This window comes from Trichechus manatus, unplaced genomic scaffold (genome assembly GCF_000243295.1).
Source record: "Trichechus manatus latirostris isolate Lorelei unplaced genomic scaffold, TriManLat1.0 scaffold00082, whole genome shotgun sequence".
NCBI classification, from domain to species: Eukaryota; Metazoa; Chordata; class Mammalia; order Sirenia; family Trichechidae; genus Trichechus; species Trichechus manatus.
This window is the reverse complement of record NW_004444018.1, coordinates 8,857,992-8,873,171: the sequence shown is the minus strand read 5'-3', so window position 1 is coordinate 8,873,171 and position 15,180 is coordinate 8,857,992. Positions and strand designations below refer to the sequence as shown.

The 15,180-nt window shown below is 42.2% G+C and overlaps 1 protein-coding gene across 1 annotated transcript in view; it reads left to right on the top strand.

Annotated features, from left to right (window-relative positions):
* FBP2 (fructose-bisphosphatase 2) overlaps window positions 1-13,289 on the top strand; it is a 70,637-nt gene extending 57,348 nt beyond the window's left edge. The window contains exons 6-7 of the mRNA XM_004381322.1: window positions 8,406-8,525; window positions 12,887-13,289. Coding sequence (XP_004381379.1) covers window positions 8,406-8,525; window positions 12,887-13,081 — 315 coding nt within the window. The 3' untranslated portion in view covers window positions 13,082-13,289. The remainder of the gene's footprint in view (window positions 1-8,405; window positions 8,526-12,886) is intronic.
* Window positions 13,290-15,180: the final 1,891 nt, after the last annotated feature.

Below are 15,180 nucleotides of genomic sequence, written 5' to 3'. Positions count from 1 at the left end.
GGAGCCAGGCACTCGAGCGAAAGGAGGGGGAGATGGCAAGAGGCAAGGAAGAAATCAAAAGAAGTGGAAAAAAGCAACACCAGCAGCCAACAAATGGCACCCAGAGAGCCGCCCGCTTGTGTGTGTGGAATCCAAGCAGCCGGTGCTTCCCGATCAAGAGACTGTGGCTGTGGGAAGCAGAGGACGCCAAGCTGGGGTGAAGAGGGGTTGGGGGTGGGAAAGCACACACCGCAAATTACCGGTTGTTTTGTCTCCGGCTGGACGCTCCGTGAGGCTGCTTTCTCTTTCCCCCGTTTGCTGGTCTCCAATAGGAGTCCAAGATGGTGGATCCATGCTGCAGTAGCTGGTAGGGGACCTCTGCATGAATCTCTCCTCGCTCTCAGTTCTCTGTCGGTTTTCTCACTCCATTTGGTGCTTGGCTGAGTTCTTTATCTCTTCATTTGATGTTTTAGGATTTCAGTATTGTTGTATTCTCTGTTCGGCTTAGTTTTTCGAATCTTTGCTGTGGAGGGACGGCATGGTGCTTCTGCCTAGAGCGCCATTTTGCCGAACTTACTGCTGCTGATTACTTTTGATGGACAATTTTTATGTCTTGCACGTGTGTTTATTAAAATGAAGGGATGGCAACTTCCCTGAGCCTGGCTTACCTGCCTCTTATACCATCTGAACTATGTGTTGAGAATTGAAGCCATGTTGATCCCTCCCTGGTCTAGTCTCCTTTCACCTCCTGGCTTGTCTTCCCACTGCTAACCTTTCACCCAAAGTTTTGCCTTCTGGAAGCACTAATACTGTGAGCTGGCATAGTGCTCCCCCTATTCCTGCTTCTCCCTTGAGGCCATTGCTTCCCTACAGGATCTTTGGGTCCTGACTGCCCTTCTCCCATACTCATACCTCTAGGACACAGGAAGTGGTGCAGGTATTTCTTCCTCCTCTCCTTCTACCATCGTGGAAAGAGCAGGCCTCTTTTGCTGTCTCGCCTATCCCTGATTGCACTCATCTACTGTCATGATAATAGCAGCCAGTATATACTGTGTCAGGCACTGTTCCAAGTGCTTTTCTCATAATACCAGAAAACCAAACCCATTGCCATTGAGTCATTTCCAACTCATAGTGACCCTATAGGACAGAGCAGAACTGCCCCATAGGGTTTCCAAGGCAGTAATCTACACAGAAGCAGACTGCCACATCTTTCTCTCATGGGACAGCTACTGGGTTCAAACTGCTGATCTTTCAGTTAGCAGCCAAGCACTTAACCACTGTGCCACCGGGGCTTCTTTTTCTGATAATAGCTCATTTAATGCTCCAACAGGGCTACAAGGTAAGTATTAATACTGTAATCCCTATTTTACAGATGAGGAAACTGAGGCCCAAAACAGTGAAGTAATTTGTCCAAGGTGACCTCATTAATAATAGATAGAGCCGAAATTCAAATCTAGACCATCTGGATCCAGCGCCCATTAGTAGTGTTGTGACCAGCATGAAACAGAACAGAATAAAATAGAATGGAATGGGATGGATAGAATAGAATAGACATTAGTAAGTATAAGAATTATTTTTGTAAAACTCTTATTTAAGTCGTGTGTGGGTGTACGCGTGCACACTGTATTTTGATGCAAAATGATGTGTGACTCTCAGTATCTCTCTCCACTTTGACTTCTACCAACATCTGGGGTGATTTCAGGGTCCATGGGAATCCCATCCAGTATCTAGTTCTTACAGTTCCTTAACTCCAGATGTATTCATCTCCATTTCAATTCATCTACCTGGTTCCCTAGCTAAACCCTAGGTATTACCAACTCTTAGAGTTGCTGCATTTATGAAGTTATAACTGTCATATTGCACTCTCCAAACACAGCCCTCTCACCTTTCATATTTCTTACACCTCCATGTCCTCTAATCCTGATATGGAGCTCATCATAGCTCCTCTTCTACTTTGTCCCTGTGTATTGTCTATGTCCTTATGTCCTAGTCTTTTGTTCCTCCCTTGACCTCGTTGATTGCCCAGACACCCTAGATCCTGTGATTGGTGACATCAACTTCTCTTTCACCTACTTCTGATGCACCCTTATCTCCTTATCCCTGTACATTCTACCAACCCTGGGTTAGTCTTCAGTTGAACCTCCACTTCCATGCATGGACAATGGAGTATAACCAGGCAAAATGGTGGCACTACAAATGTGGATCACCATTTTTACTGGTTTCTCAGTGCCTCTCAGCCATCTTATATTTCACTTTGGTCCTAGCTGAGAGAGAAAATAGATTTCATTAACTCACCATCCCGCACCTGCAAACATACTGACATTCCCTTCCCTTTTTAAATGACCTTCTCGGGTCCAAGGCTCATCTTCCTACTTGTGTGCTAAGCTCATCTTTTTATTCTTGCGCCATCTTTCTTCTCCTTTATTTTCATGCTCTCTACTGGTTATTCCAAGGAGCCCTGATGGCGCAGTGGTTAAGCACTTGACTGCTATCCAAAAGGTTGGCAGTTCGAATCCACCCAGCTGCTCCTAGGGAGAAAGATCTGGTGATCTGTTCTCATAAAAGATTACAGCCTAGAAAACCTTATGGGGCAGTTCTACTGTGTCACTTGGGATTGCTATGAGTTGAAATTAACTCGACAACACCTAACAATAACAACTGATTATTCTCTTTCAGCCTATGAACGTACATCGCTTCCATCTTAAAACATACCCCTCACCTAATTTGCACCTTCCTGCCACTACTGCATGGCAATGAAGACTCACACACACGCAAGTGATTCATTCCGTCTCCAGTTCCTCTTCTCCATTCATTCCTCAGACCTCTGAAATTTTTCTTTTGCCCTTGTAACTCCACTGAAACAGTTCTTGTCAAGGTTATCAATAACTGCCACGTGGCAGTTGAAAATTTTCTGTCATTTGTCCTCTCTGAGCATTTGAAATTGTTGATCACAGCTGTTGTTTTGAAATCTTCCGTCTTGCCTGGCTTCTGTGACTCTGCGTGTCCTGTTTTCCTCTCACTCACATTGATGATCTTTCTTCATCAGCTTTCTGCTGTTGAGAGGACCTCTAAAACGAAGGTGGAAATATAGTTTAGTTACAGAATGGAAGGGAAGAGGCCATGAGACTTGAATTAACCAATTAAAAGTTAATTCTTTGTAATAAAAATATCACCAAGGTTTTTATTCTTTCTTCCTTTTTTGGACTAGACAGGCTGATTCCAAAGTTCATATGAAAAAATAAGCAAGTATAGCCAGTGGGAAAAAAAATCTTTAAAAAGGGGGAGGATAATAATGTAAAAATTGAGGCGCTACCAGATATTAAAACACATTGTTAGCCTCAATAATTTAAAAAGTATGGTGTTAGCACATTGTTATGCATTAAGTTGTGTCCCCCAAAATATGTATTGGAGCCCTAACCCCTATAACTGTGGATCTGATGGTATTTGAAAATAGAGTTTCTTTGTTATGTTAATTGGATCATAACTTTAGTAGAGTGGGTTCTAAATCTAATCACTCCTGGATTATCAAAAGAGCAGATTAGACTGTGTTTAAAAATGGACACATCTTTGGTTTCTGATTGTGAAAACAACACAGGCTCACTATTAACAAAAATTCAAACCATCCACAAACTAGATCAGTGCTGTCCAATAGAAGTTTAATGTAAGCCATATATATTAATTTCTAAAATTTCCCAGCAGCCACATTTTTAAAAAGTAAAAATAAACAGGTGAGACTGATTTTAATAATATATTTTCTTTAAAATAATGTATCAAAATATCATTTCAACATGTAATCAATAGAAAAATATTAAAGTTATTTTATATTCTCTTTTTCTACTAAGTCTTTTTAAAATTTTGTTTTATTGTGGTAAAAAATATATATAACAAAACTGTTGCCAATTCAACATTTATCATATGTGCAACCATCTTTTCCAAATTATTTTATCACCATTAACAGAAACTCAGTGCCCCCTAAGCTAAGACTTCTCTTTTCCCCTCAAAACCACTGTCTTACTTATCTAGTGCTGCTATAACCAAAATACCACAAGTGGGTGGCTTTAAGAAACAGAAATTTATTTTCTCACAGTTTAGAGGCTAGAAGTCCAAATTCAGGGTGCCTGCTCTAGGGGAAGGTCCTTGTCTCTTTGAGCTTCTGCTCCTATGGGATCATCATGTGGCTTGACATCTCTCTTCCCCCCCCACCCCTGTCTCTTTTTTTGCTTTCTTGTTTAATCTCTTTTGTATCTCAAAAGAGATTGATTTAAGACACACCCTACACTAATCCTATCTCATTAACATAACAAAGACAACCCATTCCCAAATGGAATTATAACCACAGGTTAGGATTTACAACGTATATTTTGGGGGGGCACAATTCAATCCATAACAACCGCTGATAAGCTTTGGTTTCTATACATTTGCCTATTTCATGTAAGTGGGATCATAGAATATTTGTCCTTTTGTGACTGACTGACTTTATTCAGCATAAAGTTTTCAAGGTTCATCTATGTATCAGGACTTCATTTCTCTTTCTATAAATCTTTGAAACTTGGTGTGTATTTTACACTTACAATTTGGACTAGCCACATTTCAAGTGCTTAGTAGTCACACGTGGCTGGTGGCTACCATATTGAACAGCGCAGAGTTAGAATACAAAAGATGCCTGCAACCAAAGACACAAGAAAAGTATTAGCCCAAGAGACAGAAAGGGCCACATATACCAGAGACTTCATCAGCCTGAGACCAAAAGAACTAGATGGTGTCCAGCTACCACCAATGACGGCCCTGACAGGGAACACAATAGACAGTCCTGGATGGAGCAGGAGAAAAGTGGGGTGCAGAACTCAAATTCTAGTAAGAAGACTAGACTTAATGGTCTGACTGAGACTGGTGGAACCCTGGAAAGCATGGCCCCCAGACTCTCTGTCAGCCCAGAACTAAAACAATTTCCAAAGCCAACTCTTCAGACAGGGATTGGACTAAACTGTGGGACATAAAATAATACTCACGAAGAGTGTGCTTCTTAGCTCAAGTAGATACATGAGACTAAATGGGCAGCTTCTGTCCAAAGGTGGATGAGAAAGCAGAAGAGGGTTAGGAGCTGGTTGAATGGACATGGGAAATCAGGAGAGGAAAGGAGTGTGCTGTCATAGTATAGGGAGAGCAACTAGGCTCACATAACAATGTATGTATAAATTTTTGTATAAGAGACTAACTTGAAAAGTAAGCTTTCACTTAAACTACAACAATAAACAAACAAAAAAAAAGAGTTTACGAGGTGGTAGCTATGGGAAAATAATTTAACTTTACCTAAAGAAATTGGCTTTCAATCTTGGTTCCTGAAAGATAACCTCTATAACTTTGGAATTTCCCCAGGGATTGAAGTATCTTTTATCTATAAGAGCTTCAGATCACACCTGAGGATTTATGCTAGTGAGGTGACTCAAGTGGAGGCTAGCCAGGGCAGAAAGACCCACCATATGGTATCAGCTGACCTCAGAGAAGGAGGGCATGATTTAATCAGTCATGCCTTTGTAATGAGGCCCCCAGTAAAGGCTCTGAACATGGAAGCTCCATGGGCTTCCTGGTTGGTGAAAGATACCAATGCACATGAGAAGGTAGCACATTCCTTTTTGGGAGATGGAAGTTTCTCATTGGGAATTGTCTCAGACCTCACCATATGTGTCTCTTTATTTGTATCCTTTTTGCTATAATAAAACTGTAATCATAAGTAAAAAAAAAAAAAAAGATGCCTGCAATTCCATCCTAGAGATAATCACTATTAATAACAATCTGTTTCTTCTTAGATTTCAAAAAGGTATTAAAATGCATAGTCTTCTATATTGTCTTACATCATGTTTAGAAATAAACCAATACAGGTTTTTTTTTTTTAAAGTTGTCTTAAAAAAAAAAGGAAAATGTAGAGACTGTGTAAAAACTATTCTTTCAAGAGAACTTGGCTGCAAAGTAGAAGAAAGAGAGATTGGTTAATTAGAGGTGATATAGGAAGAAAGGGAGGGTTGTTGGTTTGTTTGTTTTTAATGGTAGATACTTAAGTGCCTTTATAGGCCAAAGGAAGAAGGCGAAAGAAAGATGAGATAGAAAATCCAGGAGAGGGGATGTTAAAATCTGAGAGTAGTTCATCCTTACCCCATTGGTTTGACATCTTTGCTTTATAGTAAACAAAATTCCTGTGTGTATTTGCATTTGGTTCTAGGCTTTCTATTCTCATCCATTGATCTGTCTATTCATGTGTGCCATAGTTGCCTAGGGCTGCTGTAACACAAGTACCACAAGTGGGTGGCTTTAAAGAACAGAAATTTATTGTCTCAGTTCTGGAGGCTAAAAGTCCAAATCAAGTTTTTGGCGAAGCTGATTTCTTTCTTGTCAGTGACCCTTGGTGTTCCTTGGTTCCTTGGAGTTCCTTGGCTTGTAGATGATCCTCACATGACATCTGTTTCCCCCCGTGTGCATGTCTCTATGTCTAATATGGTCTTTTTATAACTCAGAAGTAATGAGGTTTAAGATCCACTCTATACTGGTATGACTTCATTAACATAACAAAAGAAAAGCTTTATTTCCAAACAGGGTTACATCTACAGGTACAAGGGCCAGGAATTCAATACATATTTTGGAGAGGACATAATTCAATCCATAGCAGGCAGATTTTGCATTCCGTTGATTTTGTTCATTAGTCATATTTAGGGTTCGAAATTGCCTACAGTGTCTCCTTTGATTGCCCTTCCTTGATGTTCTTCAGTCTCTTGCTGGGTGAGTGCCTCTTGCCGGTCCTCTTTCTTTCCTTGGAGGCCTTTAGTAGTCAATGCCCTTTCATTTTCAGTCCCTCCTAGACCAGGATATATGGGGAAGGGAGTATCCAATTCAGGTGTGGCCAAGCCCATGCCTACAGGGATGGATGGGGCCCATGGCCTGGAGAATTTGAGAGCATTCCAACGGAGAGCACTACCTGTACACACATGGACACAATGCCTGCTCTTCAAAATTTGGATGTTTATGAGAAATTGCCCAACTTTTAAATGTTAGGAACTAATTAAAAGACAAAACAACGCATAATTTCTAAACAAAACACCTCCAGAGGCCACCAGTTTGTAAACTTTGATCTTATTGGTATCGATACATGAATTATTCTAGTTTGGGTTTAAATCTTTAGTCTCTAAAGTTCTTTTGCCAAACAAAATACTTATTCTTAAGCTTGTCTAAGCTGGTCATTACTCATCATTTATACCATGTTGAGTTAATTCCAGACTTCCTTGGAGACAAAACATTGGATGACTGCACTGAGGAATTTCCTGTCTCCACTTGTACTGCCAGAGAATTATTAGATTACACAAAGAAATAACAGATGGGTCACTGAATGGGGGAAAAACAAACCTGCCTATCTTGGTTATCAAGTGCTGCTATAACAGAAATACCACAAATGGATGACTTGAACAAGGATAAATTTCTTCTCTCAGTCTAGTGGGCTACATGTCTAAATTCAGGGCATCAGTTCCAGGGGAAGGCTTTCTCTCTCTGTTGGCTCTGGAGGAAAGTCCTTGTCATCAATCTTCCTCTGGTTGAGGAGCTTCTCAGCACAGTGACACGTCCTCCTGCTCTTCTTTCTTGGTGGTATGAGGCCCCATATCTCTCTGCTCAGTTCTCTCTTTTATATCTCAAAAGAGATTGGTTTAAGACACAATCTAATCTTGTAGCTCTCATCAACATAACTGCCAATAATCCATCTCATTAACATCATAGTGATAGGATTTACAACACAGGAAAATCACATTAGATGACAAAATGGTGGACAGTCACACAATACTGGGAATCATGGCCTAGCTAAATTGATACACATATTTTTGGGGGACACAATTCAGTACATGACACTGCCTAAAGGAGCAATTTCACATATCACTGCGTCTTACCTGCTATGGTGTATTTTGAGGAAGATCATGACCCTTGACTGATTTCTCTCTGAACAAATATTTTCATCACAGGACTAACATGTCCTATTTCTTGGAATGATTTCTAAAGCCATCTAACATTTTTGCTAGTGGGTAAACACTGCTTGCAGAAAGTGGGAAAGTTGTCATTGTTTAAGGAGGTCTGGTTCTCACAAAGCTAAAAGATACTATAAATCCAAGAAGGGGATACCAAATAATTGTTGTTTGTATATACTTCCTTTTTTTTTTTTTTGGTTAGCTGCTCTCTTAATATTGCTATAAGAATATTGTCTCTTACTTTAAGTCATCCTATATTTAATTCGTTTAATTACCAGTTGTGTTTGGGGATTTTTAATGAATGAAATGCTCAAGTATATAATGTTTTGGAGGGCCAGGAAGGCAGAGGCCGCATTAACTGGACTTGTGACCCGGAGCTGATTGCCAAACCCATTGGACCTTGTCTCTTCCCTCTCTGTGTTCTAGGATGGCAGTGCTCCCTATGCTTCCAGGTACGTGGGCTCCATGGTGGCTGATGTGCACCGTACCCTGGTCTATGGAGGGATCTTCATGTATCCAGCCAACAAGAAAAGTCCTAAGGGAAAGGTAATTTTCCACTATCCATGGGCTGAGTATCTGGCCAGTGAGCCAATTGGAGTTCCCTTTCTCCTTACACCTGCCTTTGGTCCCTGCCCCACTCCCTCGTATATCTGTCTGTGAGGGAGCAGGAGAAGAGAAACTACACACATTTCCCATTCGAGAACTGTGAGACTGGGGTAGAAGGTCTGCAGAAGGGCAAGGCTAACTTTATTGTTATTGGTGATTTTCACTTGCCTTCACTTTCTCTGTCCTCACTCCCATCAATCAGCACAAGTCAGTTGGGTTATCTCCCACTTGCCACATGCTGGGTCTGATTTTTAGTTTTAATACCAACTGGTCTTGGATCATTTTGAGAACCTAGTGAAACTTATGGACCTACCTTCCCCCAAAAAATTCATGTAAACATACACCCATTACATATATTTTCAGGGGTTCACAGTTGCTCTGAAGTCCACCCAAGGATCCCCTAGAGAGTCTATAAACTCCAGAATAAGGACACCTGCTCTGAACTCATTCACTGTTTCTGGAAAGGTAGCTCCTGGAAGACCTTACTGCAACTTTGTAACATCAAACAGAAAATACTTGTATTATCAAATGGGAGAAATCCTTGGGTAGTGCAAATAGTTAACACACTTGGCTGCTAACCAAAAAGTTGGAGGTTTGAGTTCATCCAGAGGTGCCCTGGAAGAAAGGCCTGGCAATTTACTTCCAGAAAAATCAGCCATTGAAAACCCTACAGAGCACAGGTCTACTCTGACACATGTGGAGTCACTATGAGTTGAGGTCAACTCAAGGGCATCTGGTTTTATCCATGGGAAGCTTATGATTCAAATCCATTGATCTTGAATAAAACTTCCCATGGAAATGTGTCTAATTTTTAGCCAATCACAGAAATCATAGGTAAGTAGCCAAATCAAAAAAGTCCTGCCGGTTTCTCTGCCACATGTGAGTATGTCCCTCAGTGTGGCCATGGCTATTTGAATTATTGGAAAGTTAGACTCAAAGCCACAGTAAGAGATCTAATGTAGACATGAGACCAGTGAGAAGATTTTAGTACCCAGTGAATGTGTCAGGCATTTCTCTTCATGTGAGTGTTTGTAGCTGTTGGGTGTCATCTGTTGGTGGTGTTGTGTGCTGTCGAGTCACATTCAGCTCATGTATATTAACCTGTTGAACTAAGTATCACAGAGAGTCTGCCAAAGAGATGCTGACAGGAAGCAAAGTACTCCACAGAGTATTATGTTGAAGAGGTAGACATTCTTAAATAGACTCACTTTTGCCACCTACTCTGTTCCAGGGAGGAGAACATCAAGACCAACTATTTAAATGATTGTAAATCAGTCAGAAAATATCCACATATAATTGCATAAACATTTCCTATACCAAAAAACCCATTCCCGTCAAGTCGATTCCAACCCATAGCAACCCTATAGGACAGAGTAGAACTGCCCCACAGGGTTTCCAAGGAGCTGCTGGTGGATTCGAACTGCCCACCTTTGGGTTAGCAGCTGAGCTCTTAACCACTGCACCTACCAGGGCTCCAAACATTTCCTATGGGCGTGTATACTTCCATATGTAAATCACTGTTGATTGCACCATAACCACCAGCATATTGAAAGTACCCTCAGTATCTTATTTCTATGTTTTAGCTCCCATGGTCTCTGTGACTGCACCTGTGTGTGCACGTGTGTGTGTTTGTGCACGCACGCACGGGTGTGCACGCGCCTGCATGTGTGCACGTGGGTGTGCGTGTGTGTGTGTGCACCCATGTCCTCCTGTGTATGCTTGTCTCTATATAGCAGTGTCAACTTTTATTGTAGAAAAAAACAGATCATATGGCTTAAAGACTAAGGCCCCAGGAAGACCTGGGTGTTTTGGTTTTAAGATGAGTTTATTAGAGCAGGGGTATCTACAGTCAGAATAAAAGTTATGTGGCTCCTGAAAGCTTTATGAGTTTTCTCTAAAAATTTGAGCTTTTTTTAAGCCCCCGATTCAACATGGTGAAAACAAAGGCAAATTAGCTTCAATCTGAGCTTTGCTGCCTGACACCTCAAACCCTAACCCCCTCAAGCCCCCAGGGCAAGAGAGAAAGGAAAGAAAAAGCAAAGCTCTACCAGCTGCCAATGAATCTCTGTGCGGTGCAAGTGGTTAACACACTAGGCTGCTAACTGAAAGGCTGGAGGTTCGCGTCCACCCAGAGACACCTGCTAGAAAGACCTGGCAATCTACCCGAACAACCAGCCTGTGGATCACAGTTCTACTCTGACACACATGGAGTCGCCATGAGTTAGAGTCAACTTGACGACAACAGGTTTTTTTCTTACTGGTTTACCAGCTGTCAAGGTCAGGTCTTCCTCAGCCAGCTGGGCTGCCCAAGCCGTGGCTTCCAGTCCCTCCTATAGATGATCAGGGCAAAAATAGCTGACCCAAGGGAGTCCACATGCTCTGGGGCTGCTCTGCGCCCGCCCAGGCTGTCCCCTATGCTAAGAGCCAGAGGTCTCGGGTGAGTGCACCTTCTAACGTCCTACCAAAATGGCAGAATTGAGCCCCAAATATCAGTGGAGTCTTAACTATTTTTCCCACTCTTTGATATAATAATCAGCACAAGATACTACTGTTTCTTAAAGTAGTTTAAAAAAAAATACCTTCAAAATGAATTTGAAGAAAAGAATGGAAAGGACAAGGCTCACAGAGCTGGCTCAGCTATTTTGTAAGGTGATCATAGAAAAGGATTAAAAAAACAAAAATATTACAAATTTTGCACAAATGGGGAGAAGGAAGAAAGGAGAAGATGATATGATATTTGGCCAGAGGCAGCGTAGCAGAGCATCAGCTAGAACTTCACCCTGAGTCTAGCGTAATGGGTGTGTGTGTGTGTTGGGAAAGGGTGGGGGCCTGGGGGGAGTCACAACATAGTCACAGAAGTAGATCCAGAAAGGACATTCAGTTCACTCCAATTCAATCCGACTTATTGGGCCCAGGGCTCCTGCTAGCTTTCATGCTGCCTTGGATGAATTAGAGAAAGTATTCCTCCCTTTGAACAGGCTCGGCCCAGGGTGCTTCTACGCAGCTTGGCAAGCAGGGTGCAAGCTGATTGTAGCCCCTGTTTCTGCCCTCACCTGGAGCCCTCGTGCAAGAGACACACTGTTGCACACCTTCTTTGTGTTGGGCACTACCAGCGATGGAGACAGCACAATGACCAACCAAGACCGGACACGCTCCCTGCCTCCAAGAACCTATAGTCTAGAGAGGAAGTCGGATGGTAAACAGGCCTCTGTGTGCTGACTGCTGTGGAACGGGAAGTACAGGATCCTACAGGAGTGGACAGCAGTGGATTTGGTTTAGTCTAAGGCGGTGAAGGAAGGAGCCCTGGCGGCGCAGTGGTTAAGTGCTTGGCTGGTAACTGAAAGGTCGGTGGTTTGAAGCCACCAGCCACTCTGTGGGAGAAAGATGAGGCAGTCTGCTTCTGTAAAGATTTACTGCCTTGGAAACCCTATGGGGCAGTTCTACTCTGTCCTAAGGTTAGCTATGAGTCGGAACAGACTCCACAGCAATCGATTTGGTTTTTTTTTTTGGTAAGAGGCCAAAAGACATGACTGTTCAAACACCGGCAAACTATTTAGCCAACTTGAAACTTGATATACAGAGTTCTTCCACATGATACCAGCCAGTGTGGTTATCCACAGAGAGACTGCCTAGCATTCTGAAGGCGACTTTGTGATCCCTTCCAGGCGTGATTCCTTACTTGCTGCAAGGCCTCACATACCATGGCTCCTTACTAGACCTGCAGGAGTCCCTGGGTATTGTAAATGGTTAAGGGCTCAGCTGCTAACCAAAAGGTTGGTAGTATCAGTCCACCCAGAGGTGCTTCAAAAGAAAGCCCTGGCGATCTACTTCTGAAAAGTCAGTCGTTGAAAACCCTAGGGAGCACAGTTCTACTGTGACACTCACCGGGTCAGCATGAGTCGGAATCGGCTTGACAGCAACTGTTTTTGTTTTGTTTTAACTAGACCTGCAGAATCAGTTTGCCTCATAGCTAAACCAGCAAGAAATAAGTACCCAGATCTCCTATTTCCAAGTCAAGAGGCAGGTTTCTCAGAAGCATAAAGGGCATAAGACAGTTAGATCCAGGTCTCAGCCACGTGACCACAGGTGACCCCCAAAGGCACATGTGATGAGCATCACCCAGCCTTGTCCAGGGTCTTGGGCTCAGGGGGCCCACTCCCAAGAGGTGCATGCACATACTCATGCTAATGATGCAAATGGACACTGAGTACCCTGAATTCCTCCTCAAGCTTTAGGGGTATGGCTTGGGACGTAGGGCCACTTGCAAGCTTGTCCGCGTGACCCTGTTTCTCTCTCCGCAGCTCCGGCTCCTGTATGAGTGCAATCCTGTAGCCTACATCATTGAGCAGGCTGGAGGCTTGGCCACCACGGGCACTCAGCCCGTGCTCGATGTGAAGCCTGAGGCCATTCACCAGCGAGTGCCCCTCATCCTGGGGTCCCCGGATGATGTGCAGGAATATCTCACCTGTGTGCAGAAAAACCAGGCGGGCAGTTAGAGAGTGTGACCCCGCAGCCCTCTTTGTCTTGAACCTTGTACCAAGGACCCTGAATGAATGATAAGCAGAGAGAGCGGTGATGAAAACGCAAAAAGCAAATCCCCTAATCACATCCAGCAACCAGGAGCCTACCTGTGACAGGTCCAGATGTCAGAAGCCATTCATTCTGTGGTCAACGTCAAGGGCTAACAATAAAAATCCACATATGAAAAGAATAACTGGTTTGTCTTCTGTCATAAATGATGGCAAATATGATTGTAATTCCAAGTCTTTTAAACCAAGTAAGGAGTCCCTGGGTGGTGCAAAGTAACCCTTGTGCTTGGCTGCTAACCAAAAGATTGGAGGTTAGACCAAAAGTCCAACCAGAGGTGCCTCGGAAGAAAGGCCTGGCAATCTACGTCTGAAAAATCAGCCACTGAAACCCTATGGAGCACAGTTCTACTCTGACACACATGGGGTCACCATGTGTCAGAGTCAACTTGACGGCAAGTGGTAAATCAACTAACGAGCGGTTATCCACTTGTGGGCAAGAAGTACATAAATCAGTTAAGAATTTATCTTGGTTGGATCTGAACCCCATGTCTTATCCTATTGTGATTAATTTTATGAAGTATATATAGTAAAACCTGTGAAAGCCAGAACCTGAGTAATGTGGAAACCTGTCAGAGAAGGAAAACTCAAATACACGAAAACTAAATCCACTAAAAAGAATGATAGAAAAGTAGTAAGACTGCACCTTGTCAAAGGCGGAAAACCTTTGAGACCTGGGAAAACAAGGCTGTCCCGTTGAGTTCCAGCTCTCACGGTTTCACTATACATATATTTTTAACAGCTGACTTAATTTCTTAGAAGAGTTTTTGTGCCTTCTTTTGGATAAATTTTGAGTCAGAAAGCTCACAGCTATTAAATTCTGAAATTTTGATTGAGTTTTTTTGAAGAGGCAATAACTTGGATGATCAGTAACTGTCTGAATGGAAAACATGCTCACCTACTCATAAAGCCAGCTGCTAACTGGAGTTAATAGTAAAAAAAATTAATTCCTACTTTTATTAACACTTTAACATTGCATTTTCCTTTTTTTGGGAAATATTTTAATCTATCCTCTTAACCTTTTCTCTTAATCAGCATTTTCACTCTGGCCTAACCACAAGTTTGGGATGGGGGTGACACATCATGCAGAATTTCAGCTTGTTTTACCCAGTGTTGCGCTGTGTGTGTGTGTGTGTGTCTGTGTGTGTGTGTGTGTGTATGTGGAGACAGAGAGAGAAAATGACAGAGAGAAAGGAGGACCGGTGTTAGGAGAATTAGCTAGTCATTTGGGGAAAAAAAAAAAAGTTAGATCCCCAAGACAAATTCCAGATGGATTACAGAACTAATCATTAAAAAACTCATAAAGTTTTTACAAATAGATAAAGAGGAGTATATCTATGACCTTAAACAGGAGCAACAAAAACAAATCAATAATAAAAGCAAAGACAGATGTAATCACTTCAAAATAAAAACACCACAAAGATGAAAGACGATCGACAGCTTAAGAGAAAATGTTTGCCACAGGTGACAAAGAATGAGCACCCAGAATAGTACATTGTAAGCAGAAGATAAGCTTTACCTAGAGAAATACTAAGGATGTGAATACGCAATTTACAGAAGAGAAAACACAAATAAATGGCCAGTAATCATGTGAAAAATGGTTAGGTTAACCTCACTGGTCATCAGAGAAATACAAATGAAATGAAATATCACTTTTCATGTATTAGATTGGCAAAAAATAATAAAGGTTGATAATATTAAATGTGTCAAAGGGGCTGGGAAATGCCACTGTTGTACACTGCTGTTGAGAACGCAAATGCGTACAACCTTTTTAGATGGCAATTCGGCAGTTCTATTAACATTTGGAGGCCTGGTAGTGCACTGGTTAAGAGCACGGCTGCTAATCAAAAGGTCAGCAGTTCGAATCCACCAGCCACTCCTTGGAAACCCTATGGGGCAATTCTACTCTGTCCTATACAGTCACTATGAGTTGGAATCGACTCGACAGCAATGGGTTTGGTCTGGTTTTTTTAATTAACATTCAGCATTTTGAATCTGCAGACCCTATG